The 22,872-nt window shown below is 43.2% G+C and overlaps 1 protein-coding gene across 1 annotated transcript in view; it reads right to left on the reverse strand.

The window, feature by feature from the left end:
- The window catches only part of LOC309563254 (ATP-dependent translocase ABCB1-like), a 94,597-nt gene that overhangs the window by 55,013 nt on the left and 16,712 nt on the right, over nucleotides 1-22,872 (reverse strand). Inside the window, exons 4-9 of the mRNA XM_082267661.1 lie at nucleotides 22,715-22,859; nucleotides 20,679-20,766; nucleotides 16,463-16,654; nucleotides 14,453-14,624; nucleotides 9,754-9,878; nucleotides 7,341-7,518 (exon numbers count right to left, since the gene is read on the reverse strand). Of these exons, the coding sequence (XP_082123787.1) occupies nucleotides 7,341-7,518; nucleotides 9,754-9,878; nucleotides 14,453-14,624; nucleotides 16,463-16,654; nucleotides 20,679-20,766; nucleotides 22,715-22,859 (900 nt within the window). The remainder of the gene's footprint in view (nucleotides 1-7,340; nucleotides 7,519-9,753; nucleotides 9,879-14,452; nucleotides 14,625-16,462; nucleotides 16,655-20,678; nucleotides 20,767-22,714; nucleotides 22,860-22,872) is intronic.

Consider the following 22,872-nt stretch of genomic DNA (forward strand, 5'->3'; position numbering starts at 1 on the left):
TTTGGGGATCAGTTAAATTGGGGGATAGTCTGTGTTGGTACGTGTGAGAGAGATCCACCTTTCCAAGTTGTTGGGGTTCATCTCATACTTCTGAAGGTTTGAGGGTGCTGCCTGTTCCATACTCCCCCTACTCCTCATCTAGCCTTTTAGGGGTACAAACAATAGTAATTGGGGCCCAGTGTGGTTGTGTACGTGTGATATACATACACTTTTTTTGGATCATATTTTCTATTCCGCTATTTAATCAAAAACCTTTGGGGATCAGTTAAATTGGGGGATAGTCTGTGTTGGTACGTGTGAGAGAGATCCACCTTTCCAAGTTGTTGGGGTTCATCTCATACTTCTGAAGGTTTGAGGGTGCTGCCTGTTCCATACTCCCCCTACTCCTAGCCTTTTAGGGGTACAAACAATAGTAATTGGGGCCTAGTGTGGTTGTGTACGTGTGATATACATACACTTTTTTTGGATCATATTTTCTATTCCGCTATTTAATCAAAAACCTTTGGGGATCAGTTAAATTGGGGGATAGTCTGTGTTGGTACGTGTGAGAGAGATCCACCTTTCCAAGTTGTTGGGGTTCATCTCATACTTCTGAAGGTTTGAGGGTGCTGCCTGTTCCATACCCCCCCTACTCCTCATCTAGCCTTTTAGGGGTACAAACAATAGTAATTGGGGCCTAGTGTGGTTGTGTACGTGTGATATACATACACTTTTTTTGGATCATATTTTCTATTCCGCTATTTAATCAAAAACCTTTGGGGATCAGTTAAATTGGGGGATAGTCTGTGTTGGTACGTGTGAGAGAGATCCACCTTTCCAAGTTGTTGGGGTTCATCTCATACTTCTGAAGGTTTGAGGGTGCTGCCTGTTCCATACTCCCCCTACTCCTCATCTAGCCTTTTAGGGGTACAAACAATAGTAATTGGGGCCCAGTGTGGTTGTGTACGTGTGATATACATACACTTTTTTTGGATCATATTTTCTATTCCGCTATTTAATCAAAAACCTTTGGGGATCAGTTAAATTGGGGGATAGTCTGTGTTGGTACGTGTGAGAGAGATCCACCTTTCCAAGTTGTTGGGGTTCATCTCATACTTCTGAAGGTTTGAGGGTGCTGCCTGTTCCATACTCCCCCTACTCCTAGCCTTTTAGGGGTACAAACAATAGTAATTGGGGCCTAGTGTGGTTGTGTACGTGTGATATACATACACTTTTTTTGGATCATATTTTCTATTCCGCTATTTAATCAAAAACCTTTGGGGATCAGTTAAATTGGGGGATAGTCTGTGTTGGTACGTGTGAGAGAGATCCACCTTTCCAAGTTGTTGGGGTTCATCTCATACTTCTGAAGGTTTGAGGGTGCTGCCTGTTCCATACCCCCCCTACTCCTCATCTAGCCTTTTAGGGGTACAAACAATAGTAATTGGGGCCTAGTGTGGTTGTGTACGTGTGATATACATACACTTTTTTTGGATCATATTTTCTATTCCGCTATTTAATCAAAAACCTTTGGGGATCAGTTAAATTGGGGGATAGTCTGTGTTGGTACGTGTGAGAGAGATCCACCTTTCCAAGTTGTTGGGGTTCATCTCATACTTCTGAAGGTTTGAGGGTGCTGCCTGTTCCATACTCCCCCTACTCCTCATCTAGCCTTTTAGGGGTACAAACAATAGTAATTGGGGCCCAGTGTGGTTGTGTACGTGTGATATACATACACTTTTTTTGGATCATATTTTCTATTCCGCTATTTAATCAAAAACCTTTGGGGATCAGTTAAATTGGGGGATAGTCTGTGTTGGTACGTGTGAGAGAGATCCACCTTTCCAAGTTGTTGGGGTTCATCTCATACTTCTGAAGGTTTGAGGGTGCTGCCTGTTCCATACTCCCCCTACTCCTAGCCTTTTAGGGGTACAAACAATAGTAATTGGGGCCTAGTGTGGTTGTGTACGTGTGATATACATACACTTTTTTTGGATCATATTTTCTATTCCGCTATTTAATCAAAAACCTTTGGGGATCAGTTAAATTGGGGGATAGTCTGTGTTGGTACGTGTGAGAGAGATCCACCTTTCCAAGTTGTTGGGGTTCATCTCATACTTCTGAAGGTTTGAGGGTGCTGCCTGTTCCATACCCCCCCTACTCCTCATCTAGCCTTTTAGGGGTACAAACAATAGTAATTGGGGCCTAGTGTGGTTGTGTACGTGTGATATACATACACTTTTTTTGGATCATATTTTCTATTCCGCTATTTAATCAAAAACCTTTGGGGATCAGTTAAATTGGGGGATAGTCTGTGTTGGTACGTGTGAGAGAGATCCACCTTTCCAAGTTGTTGGGGTTCATCTCATACTTCTGAAGGTTTGAGGGTGCTGCCTGTTCCATACTCCCCCTACTCCTCATCTAGCCTTTTAGGGGTACAAACAATAGTAATTGGGGCCCAGTGTGGTTGTGTACGTGTGATATACATACACTTTTTTTGGATCATATTTTCTATTCCGCTATTTAATCAAAAACCTTTGGGGATCAGTTAAATTGGGGGATAGTCTGTGTTGGTACGTGTGAGAGAGATCCACCTTTCCAAGTTGTTGGGGTTCATCTCATACTTCTGAAGGTTTGAGGGTGCTGCCTGTTCCATACTCCCCCTACTCCTAGCCTTTTAGGGGTACAAACAATAGTAATTGGGGCCTAGTGTGGTTGTGTACGTGTGATATACATACACTTTTTTTGGATCATATTTTCTATTCCGCTATTTAATCAAAAACCTTTGGGGATCAGTTAAATTGGGGGATAGTCTGTGTTGGTACGTGTGAGAGAGATCCACCTTTCCAAGTTGTTGGGGTTCATCTCATACTTCTGAAGGTTTGAGGGTGCTGCCTGTTCCATACCCCCCCTACTCCTCATCTAGCCTTTTAGGGGTACAAACAATAGTAATTGGGGCCTAGTGTGGTTGTGTACGTGTGATATACATACACTTTTTTTGGATCATATTTTCTATTCCGCTATTTAATCAAAAACCTTTGGGGATCAGTTAAATTGGGGGATAGTCTGTGTTGGTACGTGTGAGAGAGATCCACCTTTCCAAGTTGTTGGGGTTCATCTCATACTTCTGAAGGTTTGAGGGTGCTGCCTGTTCCATACTCCCCCTACTCCTCATCTAGCCTTTTAGGGGTACAAACAATAGTAATTGGGGCCCAGTGTGGTTGTGTACGTGTGATATACATACACTTTTTTTGGATCATATTTTCTATTCCGCTATTTAATCAAAAACCTTTGGGGATCAGTTAAATTGGGGGATAGTCTGTGTTGGTACGTGTGAGAGAGATCCACCTTTCCAAGTTGTTGGGGTTCATCTCATACTTCTGAAGGTTTGAGGGTGCTGCCTGTTCCATACCCCCCCTACTCCTCATCTAGCCTTTTAGGGGTACAAACAATAGTAATTGGGGCCCAGTGTGGTTGTGTACGTGTGATATACATACACTTTTTTTGGATCATATTTTCTATTCCGCTATTTAATTTAACTGGGCCTCCATGCGAGACCTGTGTGCCTTGTTGCGCTGTTTTGAGTACTCCACCAACATGGCCAGTGGCAATGACGCCGTTCTCAGCTTAACTATCCCACTTCTATGCCTCCTTGAAAAAACAATTCGGGCGATGATGGAAGAGGATGTGGCACAGGATGAGGAGGAGGAGGAGGATGAAGAGGTAACATTTCCAAGGCTTTCAGGGCAGTCATTCGCAAGGGGCTCCGAGGGTGGGTTCCTGCACACGCAAACGCCAGGGACGCAATTGTCCAGCAGGGGCACAGTTCTGGAGGATGAGGAGGATGAGGAGGAGGAGGAGCTGGAGGAGGAGATGGAACCATGTTCACAGCAGGGTGGCACCCAGGCCAGCTCATGGCCATCACTGGTGCGTGGCTGGGGGGATACAGAGGACACGGACGATACACCTCCCACAGAGGACAGCCTTTCGTCGCCTCTGGGCAGCCTGGCACACATGAGCGATTACATGCTGCAGTGTCTCCACAACGACCGCCGAGTTGCCCACATTCTAACTTGTGCTGATTACTGGGTGGCCACGCTGCTGGATCCCCGTTACAAGGACAACGTACCGTCCTTAATTCACTCACTGGAGCGCGATCGCAAGATGCGCGAGTACAAGCGCACGCTGGTAGACGCCATGCTGCTGGCATTCCCATCTGACAGCGGGGCCACAGTGGAAGCACAAGGCAGAGGAGGAGGAGGAGGAGGTCGCCAACGCAACCAGGGCACCGCCAGCACCTCAGAAGGCAGGGTTAGCATGGCCGAAATGTGGAAAAGCTTTGTCAGCACGCCACAACAAACAGCAGCACCAGCAGCTCAGATGGAACGTCTTAGCAGGAGGCAGCATTTTACCAACATGGTGGAGCAGTATGTGTGCACACGCCTACATGTAGTGAATGACGGGTCTGCCCCCTTCAACTTCTGGGTCTCCAAATTGGGCACATGGCCTGAGCTTGCCCTTTACGCCTTGGAGGTGCTGGCGTGCCCTGCAGCCAGTGTATTATCTGAACGGGTATTTAGCACGGCTGGGGGCGTTATAACAGACAAGCGCAGCCGCCTGTCCAGAGACAATGTGGACAAGCTCACGTTCATTAAAATGAACCAGGCATGGATCCCACGGGACTTTTCCGTACCTTATGCAGAATAGCAATGGATACCGACCTTACCCACCCATTGTTCCATTTTTGCTCTTTCTCACTCTTTTGGGGTGTACCCTCATTTAAAATTTTTGAAAAGAAGCAGTGTTGGCTACCTCGTCCTCCTCCTCAGGGCCAGATTAATGTAGGGGCTATTGGAGCTGCAGCTCCAGGCCCCTACCTTTTATATAGGCCCCGGGTTGGCCATATTCACTGTTACCGCTCTTCTGTCACTTGTAAACACAGAAGTCTGGCTTCTATGCTCGCTTCCCCAGGCAGCACCCTCAGAACCTCCCCACACAGCGTGAAGGCCGGACAAGGAGGGACAGTTGGCGATGCATGGATGTGTTTATGGGCTTCAGAGACAGCATCCCATGTTGAATTAGGCATGCATGGCTGCACCCTTCCTCCTCTGGGTGCATGGCAAGGCACGGCCCTTAAGGCCCTTCAAAATCCTCAGCACCAAGCCCATGATGCTGTTAATCCGGCCCTGGTCCTCCTCCACCGCCGCTTCCACCTACACCGCCCATAGGTGTGCGCAGCCTATTGCATTAAGGTGTGCACCCCAAAGTTGAAATACACATGCATGTGTTTGCCAGCAGGGAGAGTAATGTATCGGGGCCATGTACCTGTAGGCAAGGAGAAATAGAGCAGAGCAGGTCCCAGGGAGATCTTTCCCATCTCCTCACTGGCAATGCTATGTGCCCTAGGTGATTAGGGTGTGCCCAGGCACACCCAGCACACCCTGTGCGCACGCCTATGTCACCGCCACATCCACCACCACCTCAACCTCCCTCCTACTCCATATGGGCCTCGTCCTTCAGAGATGAAGAAGAACATTGTTTTATTTTTCTGTTTTTTTTGTTGTTTTAAGTTATTTCCCTATCCACATTTGTTTGCAGAGCACTTGCCATGCTCTTAATTACATTTTGCTGCCATTTGCAGCACTCTAGCCCTTTCCTTTGGTGTTTTAGAGCCATTTTAGTGCCTTAAAGTTCGGGTCCCCATTGACTTCAATGGGGTTCGGTGTCCGGGAAAAGTTCGGCAAAAGTCCGGGACACGGACCCGGACTTTTTTTTAAAGTTCGGCCGAACCCGTCGAACACGGACATCTAGGTGTCCGCTCAACCCTATTTATAGCCCAAAAAATAAAAACAGCAGAGGTGATCAAATACCACCAAAAGAAAGCTCTATTTGTGAGAAAAAAAGGACATAAATTTTATTGGGGTACAGCGTCGAACCACCACTTAATTGTCAGTTAAAGTGACACAGTGCCGGATCGCAAAAAAAAATGGCCTTTTCATTAAGGGGGTAAAACCTTCTGTGGTTAACTGGTAATTGCGTGGTTATTCTACGCTGTACCCAAACAAAATTTAAATAATTTCTTTTTTTTTTTTTCAAAATAAATAGAGCTTTCTGTTGGTGGTATTTGATCAGCAATGTTTTTTACTTTCTGATATAAAACATATCCAAAAAAAAAAAAGCAAATTTCTTCATAAATTTTGGTCAAAATGTATTCTGCTACGTCTTTGATAAAAAAAAAAATAGAATAAAAATCCCAATAAGTGTATATTGCTTTGCATGAAAGTTATAGCTTCTACAAACTATGGTGTGTATATACTGGAATTTTTTTTTTCATACTACTTAAAGCGGTAATCAGCGACTTAGGAAACTGCGACAGCCAATCTGACACTAAGTGACGCTGGGGGAACTGACTAACTGCCAGTGACAACACCAGTAACACTAATACAGTGATCAGTGATAATACTATACACTGTCACTGTACTAATGGCACTGCCTAGGAAGGGGTTAACATCTAGGGCTAAATGTATACCTAGCAATGTGTAATGTGTGTATTATGTGCTGCTTTTACTAACAGATCTCTTTGTTTCTTATTCCTGCTTTGCAAGAGATCGTTCCCTCTGTTATTTTCAACACAGGACTCTGGGCTGTGATTGGACACAGCCGATCAGCAGTCCTCAGCCATGAATAATTGTCTGGGACTTGCTGACAGACTCCTGCTGTGTACAATCCTAAACCTGGAGCAGACAGCAATGTACAAGTACATCACTTTGCGTGCATGGGCTACCCCTCTGCAGTACATTGCCGGAGGGCAGTCCGAAAGTGGTTAAAGTTGTAGCTGGAAACTTAAGAGGACATCTGAGATCCAACTTGCTTGGGCTAAGCTTGGCAATCGTGCAGAGTAAAGTGCAAAGGATCTCAATAGGAAATGGATTGGGTCAGATGATTTGCCCAAAGTTTAGCAAAACATCCAAGCACATGTGCGTACAGGTATACTACCTCTTAAATGGCCAACAACACTTGCCTTGACCCTCTGACTTTTCTTGTATTTCTTGAGGTATCCCTACTAGAATTCACACTTAAGTCCTTCTAAGGTGGCCATTACAAAAGAAACCAACATCGCATTACATTGCCTACTGTATTCTCTATTACGGCAAAGAAAATAGTTAATGGAGACTTTGGAGGTAGAGAAACTTTGATAAAAGCAATGGTAGATGGGGCCAGTTCAAAAGATGGCATTACAGGAGCTCCATGAAAGTGAATACATGGTTTGGACATTTAGCAAATCCACATCAACTAAAATTGGAATATCAATTTTGATTGGATTCATTTGTTCATAGTAGTAAACAGGTAAAGAAACTTACAATTAACACTGTTCCAATGGTGTATACTTCCGGTTCATCTACTGTTAATTTGGTTCCATACCAGAAAGCTAGGGCATAAGCTCCGAAAATGAGAAACTGAGTAAGCCCCATGGATATATTGGTTGTAACAGACTTTTTAATGCCCATTTGTTTTGCCTCATGCAAGTTGCTATTGTACCTGCAGGAGAGAATTGATTGTTAGTTCATAAGAGTTTATTAATATAAATTAGGAAACAAATTAGAATATTTAATTACTGGAATCCTGAACTTCACCTATAAACTAAAATGTCATGTTTGGGTGGATTGACGCTTTAAATTTTTCTAACAGGTGAATACCTAATTTTTTTACAATATAAGGAAAAGAAGAACCTCGGTCAGGTTTTTATTGCTGTAAAATACAGGAAAGATGTTCCTTTAGTTTTTAGTATCTGGACACACTGGGGTTAATTTATGAATCTGGTGCAGTTGTGCATGGTAGGCAACCAGCTTCTAACTTTAGCTTGTTCTATTAAAGTGTTACTAAACCCACAACAGTAAAATAAGTCTGTATATGCAGTAAAGCATGCTGGTTATGCTCACTTTGGAACTTAAAGGATTAATCCTCCGTATTGTGTAAAAAGGCTGTTTGATCCCCTCGTCTCTGATCCTCCCCTTCTTTTAGTGTGCCCAATCCATCTGCTGATAGTTTAGAGCCTTGAATGCACTCTGTACATGTTTGGTTTGGTGTGCATTGTTCTGTTTTGGTTTGGTGTGTATCCTCTGATCCTCCTCCTCTTACTGTCCCCAATCCATCTGCTGATAGTATAGAATCTTGGAGGCACTCTGCACATGCTCAGTTTGGTGTGTATAGCTAGAGAGTTTTTTTTTATGGGAGGGTGCATGTGATCAGCACAGGGCCAATTAGCACTGTCCAGACAAGAAGGAGGAGAATGAAAACTCCCCCTACAAGCTTTAAACAGTGCCCAGACAGACTCTGATAGAAGTCACAAGACTGCTATATACTGCTGATGGGAAAAGGTATTTAGCAGTTTATATTTACTAAAATAATTGAATTTCCATGTTATGTGTACTGTGGAAGAGCAGATATAGTGAATGCAGGGTCCTGGGTTTAGGAACACTATTTATTGACAAAAAAAACTGGAAACGAATTGGTTATTATGCAGAGCTGCACCAGATTTTGCACTCTCCAGTTTTAGCAAATCAACCCCACTGGATGCCACTGTGACAGGGAGTGAAGTGAAATGTACCCATTGGGAATGCAGAGAGCAAGAAAACTCTGAAAATTTAGAAAGAGCCAGCACTCAAATCGTTGACCTCAAGGTTTTAATACAGTCATTTTACAATGATATGAAAGTGTGCAGAAAAATGCATAATGCACAATTATTTTGTTTTTGTTTTTCTGCACACTTTTACATCATGTAAAATTACCTCATTAAAACCCTACGTTCAATGGGTTGAGTGTTGGCTCATTCTAATTTCTGACAGCAACTCAAAAGTCGATAGATTTGATACAAAGCAATAAAAACTTGACAGTGGTTCAAACACTTTCCCACTCCAAAGAAAAACAAAAGGTATTTTTATTTCTGTTTGTGTCTCCATTGGATAGATTTCCCCTCATTTCCTGTCCTGGATGGATTTCCCCTCATTTCCTGTCCTGGATAGATTTCCCTTCATTTCCTGTCCCGGATAGATTTCCCCTAATTTCCTGTCCCGGATAGATTTCCCCTCATTTCCTGTCCTGGATAGATTTCCCCTCATTTCCTGTCTTGGATAGATTTCCCCTCATTTCCTGTCCTGGATAGATTTCCCCTCATTTCCTGTCCCGGGTAGATTTCCCCTCATTTCCTGTCCCGGATAGATTTCCCCTCATTTCCTGTCCCGGGTAGATTTCCTCTCATTCCCTGTCCTGTCAGAGAGAGATAGGAAACTACTTTAAAACAGATATTACTGCAATGTACCTGCTGTACATACTATGTGTGGCCATTCATTGTAAAAGGCACTCCAAAAGGACTATACACTAGAGTGCAAAGCACAAAGCAATGCAGTGTACCACACACATACCGCACATTGTGGTGCACTGCGATGCTATAAAATGTTCAAGTGTATTTTGTTTTTATTTTTTTGCAGTATGTTGCCAGCTTATTTAAAATCAATGGGCTATTGTAATGCAAACTACTAGATTGTATGAAATGAATTATGTTGATGCACTGCAAGGGATTGTAAAAGTTGGAAAAGGCCCTAAAAGTAGGATGTGACACCTGAGGACTCCTGGAATTCAGCAACAGTGGTACTTTGGTTTGCCTGTCAAAATTACAGCCACACGTTTCTTTATTATACGCAACAGTATACATCAGTGATATTGCAACAATTTTAGAAATAGGAGTTCAAATAGTGCACTACTAATTGTACGCACTTAGAGAGAGCCTTTTCTTGCCCATTAAAAGCCACGACTGTCCGGATTGCAGTAAGAACCTCCTCTGCCACTGCTCCAGCTTTAGAATAAGATGATAGTTCTTTTATTGTGAAGGAAGCCAGTAGCTATAAAAAAATACATAGCCGTGTTTTAGATCAGGTTAACAGTACATTTATCATCATATTTTAGAATAGAACCTTAAAAAGGATAAAGAACATTTTCTACTAAGGATGTTTGTGAAGGAGCGTATAAATCTGATGAAAAGTCAGACAGTATACACACATACACAAACTATTATACCTACCAATGGGTTTGGAATTCTGGAAAACCAGTCTTGAAATCCAACTGGCCAGCAAAAAACAAACAAACAGCCCATTCCTTCTCAAAAGATACGGAGACTTTCTGTCGGACTGGCTGCAGTACACAGAGGCCGAATGTCGGATGGGTTCTATTGACAATATCGGAATTCTATCCGACATTTGGCCTGTGTGTACTAGGCATTAGACAGCTCTAGTAGTGAAACAAAATGAGCTTCCTGTGTTAGACAAGGCACACTGGGCAATGCAGCTGAAAAAGCTCCCAGTGTTAGAATGGGGCAATGTTGCAGAAGGAGCTCCCAATGTTAGAATGGGGCAATGTTGCAGAAGGAGTTCCCAATGTTAGAATGGGGCAATGTTGCAGAAGGAGCTCCCAGTGTTAGAATGGGGCAATGTTGCAGAAGGAGCTCCCAGTGTTAGAATGGGGCAATGTTGCAGAAGGAGCTCCCAATGTTAGAATGGGGCAATGTTGCAGAAGGAGCTCCCAGTGTTAGAATGGGGCAATGTTGCAGAAGGAGCTCCCAGTGTTAGAATGGGGCAATGTTGCAGAAGGAGCTCCCAATGTTATAATGGGGCAATGTTGCAGAAGGAGCTCCCAGTGTTAGAATGGGGCAATGTTGCAGAAGGAGCTCCCAGTGCTAGAATGGGGCAATGTTGCAGAAGGAGCTCCCAGTGTTAGAATAGGGCAATGTTGCAGAAGGAGCTCCCAGTGTTAGAATGGGGCAATGTTGCAGAATAAGCTCCCAGTGTTAGAATGGAGCAATGTTGCAGAATAAGCTCCCAGTGTTAGAATGGGGCAATGTTGCAGAATAAGCTCCCAGTGTTAGAAGGGGGCAATGTTGCAGAAGGAGCTCCCAGTGTTAGAATGGGGCAATGTTGCAGAAGGAGCTCCCAATGTTATAATGGGGCAATGTTGCAGAAGGAGCTCCCAGTGTTAGAATGGGGCAATGTTGCAGAAGGAGCTCCCAGTGCTAGAATGGGGCAATGTTGCAGAAGGAGCTCCCAGTGTTAGAATAGGGCAATGTTGCAGAAGGAGCTCCCAGTGTTAGAATGGGGCAATGTTGCAGAATAAGCTCCCAGTGTTAGAATGGGGCAATGTTGCAGAATAAGCTCCCAGTGTTAGAATGGGGCAATGTTGCAGAATAAGCTCCCAGTGTTAGAAGGGGGCAATGTTGCAGAAGGAGCTCCCAGTGTTAGAAGGGGGCAATGTTGCAGAAGGAGCTCCCAGTTGTGGAATGGGTCAATGTTGCAGAAGGAGCTCCCAGTTGTGGAATGGGTCAATGTTGCAGAAGGAGCTCCCAGTGTTAGAATGGGGCAATGTTGCAGAAGGAACTCCCATTGTTTGAATGGGGCAATGTTGCAGAAGAAGCTCCCAGTGTTAGAATGGGGCAATGTTGCAGAAGGAACTCCCATTGTTTGAATGGGGCAATGTTGCAGAAGGAGCTCCCAGTGTTAGAATGGGGCAATGTTGCAGAAGGAGCTCCCAGTGTTAGAATGGGGCAATGTTGCAGAAGGAGCTCCCAGTGTTAGAATGGGACAATGTTGCAGAAGGAGCTCCCAGTGTTAGAATGGGGCAATGTTGCAGAAGGAGCTCCCAGTGCTAGAATGGGGCAATGTTGCAGAAGGAGCTCCCAGTGTTAGAATAGGGCAATGTTGCAGAAGGAGCTCCCAGTGTTAGAATGGGGCAATGTTGCAGAATAAGCTCCCAGTGTTAGAATGGGGCAATGTTGCAGAATAAGCTCCCAGTGTTAGAATGGGGCAATGTTACAGAATAAGCTCCCAGTGTTAGAAGGGGGCAATGTTGCAGAAGGAGCTCCCAGTGTTAGAAGGGGGCAATGTTGCAGAAGGAGCTCCCAGTTGTGGAATGGGTCAATGTTGCAGAAGGAGCTCCCAGTTGTGGAATGGGTCAATGTTGCAGAAGGAGCTCCCAGTGTTAGAATGGGGCAATGTTGCAGAAGGAACTCCCATTGTTTGAATGGGGCAATGTTGCAGAAGAAGCTCCCAGTGTTAGAATGGGGCAATGTTGCAGAAGGAACTCCCATTGTTTGAATGGGGCAATGTTGCAGAAGGAGCTCCCAGTGTTAGAATGGGGCAATGTTGCAGAAGGAGCTCCCAGTGTTAGAATGGGGCAATGTTGCAGAAGGAGCTCCCAGTGTTAGAATGGGACAATGTTGCAGAAGGAGCTCCCAATGTTTGAATAGGGCAATGATGCAGAAGGAGCTCCCAGTGTTAGAATGGGACAATGTTGCAGAAGGAGTTCCCAGTGTTAGAATGGGGCAATGTTGCAGAAGGAGTTCCCATTGTTTGAAAGGGGCAATGTTGCAAAAGGAGCTCCCAGTTGTGGAATGGGTCAATGTTGCAGAAGGAGCTCCCAGTGTTAGAATGGGGCAATGTTGCAGAAGGAGTTCCCAGTGTTAGAATGGGACAATGTTGCAGAAGGAGTTCCCAGTGTTGGAGCTCCTTCTGCAACATTGCCCCATTCTAACACTGGGAACTCCTTCTGCAACATTGTCCCATTATAACACTGGGAGCTCCTTCTGCAACATTGCCCCATTCTCAGTGTTATAATGGGACAATGTTGCAGAAGGAGTTCCCAGTGTTAGAATGGGGCAATGTTGCAGAAGGAGTTCCCATTGTTTGAATGGGGCAATGTTGCAGAAGGAGCTCCCAGTGTTAGAATGGGACAATGTTGCAGAAGGAGTTCCCAGTGTTAGAATGGGGCAATGTTGCAGAAGGAGTTCCCATTGTTTGAATGGGGCAATGTTGCAGAAGGAGCTCCCAGTGTTAGAATGGGGCAATGTTGCAGAAGGAACTCCCATTGTTTGAATGGGGCAATGTTGCAGAAGGAGCTCCCAGTGTTAGAATGGGGCAATGTTGCAGAAGGAGCTCCCAGTGTTAGAATGGGACAATTTTGCAGAAGGAGCTCCCAATGTTTGAATAGGGCAATGATGCAGAAGGAGCTCCCAGTGTTAGAATGGGACAATGTTGCAGAAGGAGTTCCCAGTGTTAGAATGGGGCAATGTTGCAGAAGGAGTTCCCATTGTTTGAAAGGGGCAATGTTGCAAAAGGAGCTCCCAGTTGTGGAATGGGTCAATGTTGCAGAAGGAGCTCCCAGTGTTAGAATGGGGCAATGTTGCAGAAGGAGTTCCCAGTGTTAGAATGGGACAATGTTGCAGAAGGAGTTCCCAGTGTTGGAGCTCCTTCTGCAACATTGCCCCATTCTAACACTGGGAACTCCTTCTGCAACATTGTCCCATTATAACACTGGGAGCTCCTTCTGCAACATTGCCCCATTCTCAGTGTTATAATGGGACAATGTTGCAGAAGGAGTTCCCAGTGTTAGAATGGGGCAATGTTGCAGAAGGAGTTCCCATTGTTTGAATGGGGCAATGTTGCAGAAGGAGCTCCCAGTGTTAGAATGGGACAATGTTGCAGAAGGAGTTCCCAGTGTTAGAATGGGGCAATGTTGCAGAAGGAGTTCCCATTGTTTGAATGGGGCAATGTTGCAGAAGGAGCTCCCAGTGTTAGAATGGGGCAATGTTGCAGAAGGAACTCCCATTGTTTGAATGGGGCAATGTTGCAGAAGGAGCTCCTAGTGTTAGAATGGGGCAATGTTGCAGAAGGAGCTCCCAGTGTTAGAATGGGGCAATGTTGCAGAAGGAGCTCCCAATGTTATAATGGGGCAATGTTGCAGAAGGAGCTCCTAGTGTTAGAATGGGGCAATGTTGCAGAAGGAGCTCCCAGTGTTAGAATGGGACAATGTTGCAGAAGGAGCTCCCAGTGTTAGAATGGGGCAATGTTGCAGAAGGAGCTCCCAGTGTTGGAATGGGACAATGTTGCAGAAGGAGCTCCCAGTGTTAGAATGGGGCAATGTTGCAGAAGGAGCTCCCAGTGTTAGAATGGAGCAATGTTGCAGAAGGAACTCCCAGTGTTAGAATGGGGCAATGTTGCAGAAGGAGTTCCCATTGTTTGAAAGGGGCAATGTTGCAAAAGGAACTCCCAATTGTGGAATGGGGCAATGTTGCAGAAGGAGCTCCCATTGTTGGAATGGGGCAATGTTGCAGAAGGAGCTCCCAGTGTTAAACAACCATAACAAAATAGGATAACAAAATGCTTTTGCTCAATTTCCCAAAGATGCCTACAGACATTAGAAAATGTTTACATGTATATAGGATTATTTAATGCCTGGAGCTGCCAATAGTCAAGCATGATTTATTGTCCATCCAATATAAGCCTAGAGGTCACCACAACATTGCTTGAAGTGGACATTTGAAGTGCCCCTTAACCTGACATACACAGATACTTGACAGAATGTAATTGGTAAAATCCCCACAGAGCACGGGTTAAACAAACATGACAAGCTTAAAAATGGTTTAACTTACTTTGGACCACAGTGCTGCAGATACACCGAGGAGAGGGCTCACTGACAGGATTACCAGTGTCAGTTTCCAGCCATATATAAATCCAATGATAATTCCAGTTAGGAAGGTTGAAAAGAATTGGATAAATATAGAAATTTTGTCTCCGAGTCCATCATGTATAGTGTTGATATCACTAAAAAAAAAAAATATGACACCGTCAATTCAAATTTTACAACAAATTGCATGGCAGCGGGACAGTGAGAGAAAAGGATTTGGGGTGCCATTACCAATGAATGGCACTGCAAGCATGACACTTTCAATTTTTCAGGACTGCACTCAAAATCTTGTAGTTTTATGCATTTTCATATACTACTATAGTGTGAATGCAGCTTTAGGCTACCCATAGAAGATTCACTTCATTTTTCATTCAGCCAGCTAGTTAAATGAAAAGAATTGACCTGTTTTCCCACCCACGCATTCAAGGTGGATGGGGGAATCATGCTCACTGAGCTACTGAATTCTGACAGCGGAGAGATTTCCTCGCCATCAGAATACATTGACCACTGCTGCTGGCCATAGCCTGCTGCTCTAATCAAACAGCATTTATCTTACATTCCCAGCGCTCAGGGGTCCTCTGCAGAGAGATAAGGCTAAACAGGCAACACATCCATAAACGGCCAAAATTGTTGGCGAATGCAGTCTTCCACAGTGCATTACCCAAAAAGGTATTAGGAAAAAAATATAAACACAATAAAATAAATACTGACAAAAGTACAGTATAAGAACATGTAGACCAGAAGATGCCGTACGGTGCAAGGTGCAAATGCTCCAATAACCTCCCACGTACTAGCAATCTGACATGTTTCCAGGGTGCACCCCCTTCCTCAGCTGTACCAACATTGAGGTACTGGTTAGCACAGCTCTGAGGAAGGGGGGTGCGCCCCTGAAATGTGTCAGCTTGCTAGTATGCGGGATGTTATTGAAACAGGTGCACCATACGGCATCTTCCGGTCTACATGTTCTTTTATACTGTAATTTTGTAAGTATTCATTTTTATTGGGTTTTTCTTTTTTTCCAAATACATTTTTGGGTAATGCTCGAGGTGATTGCTCCTTCCCTGTTTGTTATTCTTGTAGCATTTATCAGACATGTTGGTTGTACAGGAGTCAATTGGTAGATCAACTTCTGTGCAACCACTGACCCTATACAAGAAACAAAATTTGTCTAGTCCCTGCTGCACAGGCCAAACTTTGATAAATGTTTTTCCCGCTTTAGTGTACCATTTGTTTCAAAAAGAAATATATTTGTGATTTCTGGAGATTTGATAAACTACATTTTATTCATAATCTAATCAAAGATCAGATCAGTGCTCAATGCCTAACATTAAAAAAAATAAGGTTTCTCACTTCAACCCACCAAAAGTGAAGTAATTAACATTATTATTAAAAAATTATATATATATATATATATATATATATATATATATATTTTTTTTTTTTTTTTGTTTTTTTTTATGTCTATACTGAGATACAAGTATTGTTCAAGCTTATTTGAGTGATCAAGTTTACATACTGTATAATTTAACCAGTGACCTTCGCATTAAGTTCCTTGCAGGTACTTCCTGCTATGGGGTGACAACGCTGTATCCCTATCTCCCAGTTATGCTCCTGCGTGGTCAGGTAGACCCTCTCCCAATGGAAAATACAGTTACTCAAGCATAGTTCACTTCGGTCACCATCAGAAAACCAGCACTGAAAAATGCAATACAGCCACCACTGTAGTTTATATTTGTACCCAGGAATAGGCTGCAAGAGATCAACATTGCTGGTATACGAAAAAGTAAAATATTATTTTATTTAAAATGGCAATAGTTTATAATACACAGTACTTTAGAAGACTAAATGTCACCCATCAAAGTTTACATTTACAGATTCCTGAAGCTCATGGCATTAAAATACTCTGTTAAATCTTATCACTTTATTGCATGCATAGCTTGCTTTAGATCGCTTTGCTTTCCTAAGAGGTTCTTACTCAGTCAATCTGGTGTTGAGTGTCCCAATCTGGGTAGTGTCAAACCAAGAAATTTCTTGATGAAGCACAGCTTTGAAGAACTTTTGTCGTATTCTATGAGACTGTCTTGCGGCTGATATTACAAATGTCCAAATTTCAAAAAAACAAAGCACAAACATAGCACAGCCAATGGCTACATAATAATATGCATATCTGTAAAGGGGGGAAAAAAAAGATCACAGGAGTTATATAAGACTATATAATCAATATATAATCAATACATGGCTTACAATTGGTTTAATTTTAGCGTAATATTGCATCAAACAACAGACCGACGAGAACTTAAAAAGAGAGACGATTGTTACAATAATTGCTGTACAATTGCCTGTTAAATACTGCCTGGCGCTTGGCCATAGCAGAGGAAAAAAAGAGCTGCTGCGGGTGTGTAGTTGGCCTCCTCTAGGTTCCTGGACTTCAGATCTGCCAGCATTTTTCTTTTTTTAATGCACAGCTGAAGATTTATGTCTCTAGGGAAGCATTTTGTTGGTTCATAGCTCTGTGCACGAATGTGCAGAATAGGAGGGGAAGCCACACACTTAAGCTGGATACACACTATCCAACTTTTGTGGTTAGATTTCCTTCAGATTTACCTTTTCTATGCAGTGCAAGGGCCTGCCAGATTGCATACAAATTGAAAGTGTTTAGGTTTGACCTCATATTATATGGTTTTGGGAAGTCTAAAGGAAAAAGTCTTCAGAAAATCTTATAGTGTGTATGGCCCATTAGCCTGCATGCTTAAAGCGGACCTTCAGTCATTTTTTTTAGCTTTACATGTATTAAATCCTCTGCCCTTGTTGTTTTAACTTTGGATAGTAAAATATTTTTTTCTGCCAGTAAATACTTTATTAAAGCCCACTTCCTCTTTATTGTCTGATAATTAGCCTAGGCTAATGATATCATGCACAGTTCTCTCTCTCACTCCTGTGAGAGTTTGCCAGAGGGAAGGGGGGGGGGGTTAGTCATTGGAGAGCCAATGAGAGCTGCAAAGCTGGAGGGGGCTGGATGAGGGCAGAGATAACAGGAGACTGCAGAGATCCATGAGTATTCATCAAGAGAGGAGAAATGTGCAGGCAAGCTGTGGTGTGAGTGAGTCTGTCTATATATATATATATATATATATATATATATTTGTGTGTGTGTGTGTGTGTGTGTGTGTGTGTGTGTATACATGCACAAGTAAACAGGCAGCAGCTTCAGCTGCCCAAAGTTATATAGTCCTGACAATTTAAGCAGCACTTTACATATTAGGCATTCACAGAAACTGTTGTGTGAAAGAGTATGCTACCCCAACATTTCATATTCGTGATGCGTGTCTGTTGTATCATATACTTGTGCATTTCTTCCTTTGTGTGAAACCGACCTTCCTTAGCTGAATGAACACAGGGAGTGATCTGTACCGATCGCTTATGTCTTCATTCTTAACCACTTGCCGACTGCCTAACGACTATTTACGTCGGCAGTCAGTCCCTCACAGGCAAAGCCTGTGAGGCTCTAGGGAGCGTGCGCCACTGGAGGCGCGCTCCCGCTCGCTCACGGACCCCTCCCCCCTCGCGAGTGTCACTCGCGATCGTCAGTTACACCGGGAGAAAGGCAGGCGGCTAATGTAAACAAAGTGCCTGTCTTTCTCCCCTGTGTAACAGAACAGATCATATGGTCCTGCTATGTAGGACCGTTGATCTGTGCTGTTACACACACAGCCACATCAAATCACAGTAATAATCACGCTCCTAGGGACACACTTAACCCCTCCCTCTCAGATAAAGTTAACCCCTTCCCTGCCAGTGTCATTTTTACAGTAACAGTTCATATGTATAGCACTGATTACTGTAGTAATGTCACTGGTACCCCAAAAAGTGTCAAAAATGTCAGTCAAGGGTCCGATCTGTCCACCGCAATGTTGCAGTCCCGCAAAAAAAAAAAAAAAAAAACGCCGCTATTACTTGTTAAAAAAAAACAACAAAAATGACAAAAATCTTTCCCTTAGTTAGGAAACGCAATAACTTTTGCGCAAACCAATCAAAATACACTTTTTGCGATTTTTTTTACCAAACATAGGTAGCAGAAAACAAATTGGCCTAAAATGTTAAAAAATTCTGATTTTTACATTTTTTGGGGGGAATTTCATATAAAAAAAATTTGAAAAATATTGTTATTTTTGCAAAATTGTCGCTCTTTTTTTGTTTATAGCGCATGATCAAAAAATCGCACAGGTGATCAAATACCACCAAAAGAAAGCTCTGTTTGTGGGGAAAAAAAGGATGTCAAATTTGTTTGGGTACAGCGTCGCACGACCGCGCAATTGTCCGTTAAAGTCACACAGTGCCGAATCGCAAAATAGGCCCTGGTCAGGAAGGGGGTAAAATCTTCCGGGGCTTAAGTGGTTAACAGAAGCATAGTAAACTATGTTTACTGCAGGCTGCGGAGAAAGGGGCTGGGGAATCTTGGTCGTCAGTTTCTTTCTCTGTCTCAAAAGTGAGACATTAGGGTTCTGTTTAGACCCTTGAAATTTCATTAAATTTCATTAAAGCCCCATAATGAGGCTCCTAAAAAAAAAGTTGTAAAATATATATATACATATATAAATAAAATATTGTAAAAGAAAATTAAAAAATAATAAAATGAAAAAACTACTGACACCGTCAGCTGCTTTGCTGATATACAAGCATGTGTGTTTGTGCTCTGGAGTGCACACCTTAATTCAATAGGCGGTGTACACCAATACAAACAGCAATAAAAACCTGACAAGTGTTCTAATCTCTCTGCACTCCTGCCAATGTCCAAAACTAAGAAAATATATGTTGTCTTATACCTTAACCATGCTGAGGGCACACATTCTAAGTAGCATTGGGAAGTATTACACACACGCACCACCACAACTCTGCTCTGAAATAGGTGGTATGTTTATGTTGTTGGGAAGGGAGTGGAGCATATAAGCTGAAGTTTAGTCCTCTTGTAGGTTGCCTTCCCCGTTTCCTCTCCTGCCCTCCACCATCAATATGCCAATGACCCTTTTACCTGAAATCTTTCCATTTTCATTCTATACCTTATTTTAGAACCAGTGACATCAGAGGGTCGATGTGCTTCTATACTCCATGTAGACAGGTCATGGCTAATGGAAGAAGCCGGTATCAGAACGCTGGTACCCATCAGTCGCGCATGCGCTCAACCTGGATTCAACAACAGTAAGCCCAGCTTATAGACGGTTCGAATCTCGGCTGGTTCAGCAGAAACCGGCTCAGATTCAAATCATTAGTGGGCAGATTGAATTTACCAAGTTGATCAATCGATTAACTTGGATACAACCAGCCTGCCGGATTCGCTTACAATTATCGCAACTGGCTGCTATAGCGGCTAGAGATAATCACTGTCTTTTCCCAGTGGGGACGACTTCCCGCCCTCCCGCCAGGAGAAGACAATGGCCTGGCAGGAGGGATTCCCACATCAGCACTTTCTGGGGTTAAAAGAAAGAAATTGACTGTGTGTAGTGCTGGCCTTAGCTGGCTTTTGTGAGGATTTATACAAATATTAGATGGGTAGGTGTTAAGTCTGGAGGAGGGGGGAGTTCCTAGGCAGAAAGCATTTGCATACAGGCCACCCTTAGTAACACCAATGTGCTATGCTGAGCCTCCATGTTTAAAATAACTGTAATCCAATGAATGAAAGGGGTGGACCAGGCACAGCAATACTAGGGAGGGAAGGGCTACATGATGGTGGATGTCCTCCAGGTGGGAAATCAGGCAGGTTCTATTGGAGTTGCTGTAACTTTGTAAAAAGTATAACGGTGTGCAGTGAAATCCAAGTAAGCAATTTCAGTAGAGAAGAGCCTGTACAACTGTGCAGAAGAGGCTGCTGGTATTCAGGGCCATCTTTAATATTGATTGGACCCTGGGCAAATATTTTCTGGGGCCCTGCAAAATCCACTTATTACCTATTTGCAGGTAGTGCGGGCTTAAGGAGCAGCAGCATTGGGCCCCACATCAATGACTGGGCCCAGGGCAGCTGCCCCTTTTGCCCTGTGGTAAAGACAGCCCTGGGTATATTAGTAAGGTAATAATAGTAAATACTAAACCTAAAGGTGGATTAGGATTAGGTGTTCATTGTTTCATGTCTATGGTTGCTCTTACACACAGTTTGCACAAATATTACTTCAAATCTGTCGTTTGTAACATTTTCTTACGTTGTCATTTTTGCTTCTATGTCAACAGAGCCCACATACTTCTGATTGCATTCTCCAGGTGGAGGGGGAGTGATGTTCAGTGCTGAAACTAGGAGAAAAGACAAAAAACACAAAAAGCTGTATGATTTCACTTTATGAAACATGTTCGGTTCGGTTTCTGATGTCCTTTTTTTTTTTTTTTTTTAAGTATTGATTTTATACCTTTAGGGCTGCTTCACACCAAATGCTATCCAGTGCGTTTTTAAACTGCATAAAAAATGCATGGGCAGTGTTTTCCATTTAATCCAATGGCCCTAGTTCACACTAGTGTGGCCAGGTCCAGTGCAGTCAAAAAAAGTAGAACCTGCTGCATTTTTTTGTTTAGAATGCATCTGGAATAAACATATGTAAAAACGCCAGAATGCACTTAAGCACACATTGTCCTGCATTAAGAATTTTCAAATGGTAAAATTAAAAAAAAAATGAAAAAAAAAAAAAAAAAAAAAACCACACACACTGGAATGCATCAAAAACACATAAAAAATACATGTAGACATGTATGCAAAAACACATCCAGAATACGGAAACTGTGGTGTGAAAGAGTGTGCTACCCCAACATTTCATATTCCTGATGTGTGTCTGTTGTACCATATACTTGTTTTTAAAAAAAACTTTGTGTTTCTTCCTTTGTGTGAACTTCCTGGTGACCCTGCCATTCCCCCTGCTTTCCTATTTCAAACTGACCACACTAGGCATATACTGGGAAGATCTGTGTTCTGCTCTCGCGCTCTCTCTCTCTGCCTCCTGCTGAAACGCCCCACGTCTCCACCCCCAGCTCTCTAAGCTCCTTATGGAGCTGAGAACAGAGATGATGTAATCACTTATAGAAAAGGGGGGGTTATATATATATTTTTTTTTATATCTATGCAGAAACACAGCGCCGGGACAAGGGGTGGGCAGGAGGGACGGCTGCCCTGGGCACTGTGGTATCATGTGAAGAAGGGGGGCACCACAAAGAGATTGAGGGGGGGGAGGTTTGAGGGGTAGCAGGGGGTAAGTATTGTTTCAGGAGGGGAAATTGGGGAGGGGTGGTAATAGTGGTGATTTAGGTGGATTTGTGTTGGGAGGGAGGGGAGAAGATTTGTGCCAGGAAGGAGGATTTGGGGGGAATTTTTGCTGGCAGTGGGGGATTTGAAGTGTGTGTGTGGGGGGGGGGATGTGTACTATGAGGAGAAATGGTAGGGGTAGAGGATTTGTGCTAGGAGGGGGGGATTTTTTGTGGGGGGGGGCATTTGAGCTGGGGGGGGGGAATTTCAGCAGGGGGGTGGTGGATTTTTACTGGGAGGAGGGGAATGTATGCTTAGGGGAGATTCATGCTCAATATTTTTCTGGGGGAATTTTTGCTGACACATAATGCTCATATATCTGGGGGGGGTCGTTTCGCCACACCATGGGCTCTAGATGATCTTGTCCCGGGACTGCACAGACATTTTGCTTTTCATTTCAGTTTTTAACTGAATGTTTTTTTCCAAGGTGAGGGTTGACATAGAATTTAAAGGTCAGTTTGCAAAAATGGATACTTTCATGGGTGGTTGCTATAAACTTGAAAATTTTAAATAAAAAAAAAAAAAAAAAAAACAATCTAATGGCCCCTTATATGACTTGAGGCATTCAGGGTCAGGATCTGACTTTTAGTCCCGACCATGGTGTCTCATTTCTTCTGCTATACTGTGTAATATATTAAAATATAATAAAATAAAATGTAATAAAATATATAAAAAGACAAACAGAGAACAAGATCTTTGTGAAGGTTGTGGTGGGTGGGTAATGCTGGGAGCTCAGGTTTTTACTAGATACTTTAGGTCTACTTTTTTACTGGCTCCTTTAGCCCTTGTACGGTTTTCATTATTTTACCAGTGTTGTACTGTTTTTATTATTTTACCAGTGTTGTACTGTTTTCATTATTTTACCAGTGTTGTACTGTTTTTATTATTTTACTAGTGTTGTAATACATAAGAACTTATTTGACGTGAAATGAAAACATGCATGACACTTACTGTTCACGCTAAGACCACTCTGAACAAAAGCATCTGTCATATCCCCAAAGACTATGATCATGATGGGAAGTCCGGTGCCTGCGGCAAGTGCAGATGCTATTCCGAGGATCATCAGCAGTATATCCCATATGTCAGCATAGCCAAGCTGCAAGGAAACA

Source organism: Pelophylax lessonae (assembly GCF_965119305.1).
Source record: "Pelophylax lessonae genome assembly, chromosome: 9".
Lineage (NCBI taxonomy): Eukaryota > Metazoa > Chordata > Amphibia > Anura > Ranidae > Pelophylax > Pelophylax lessonae.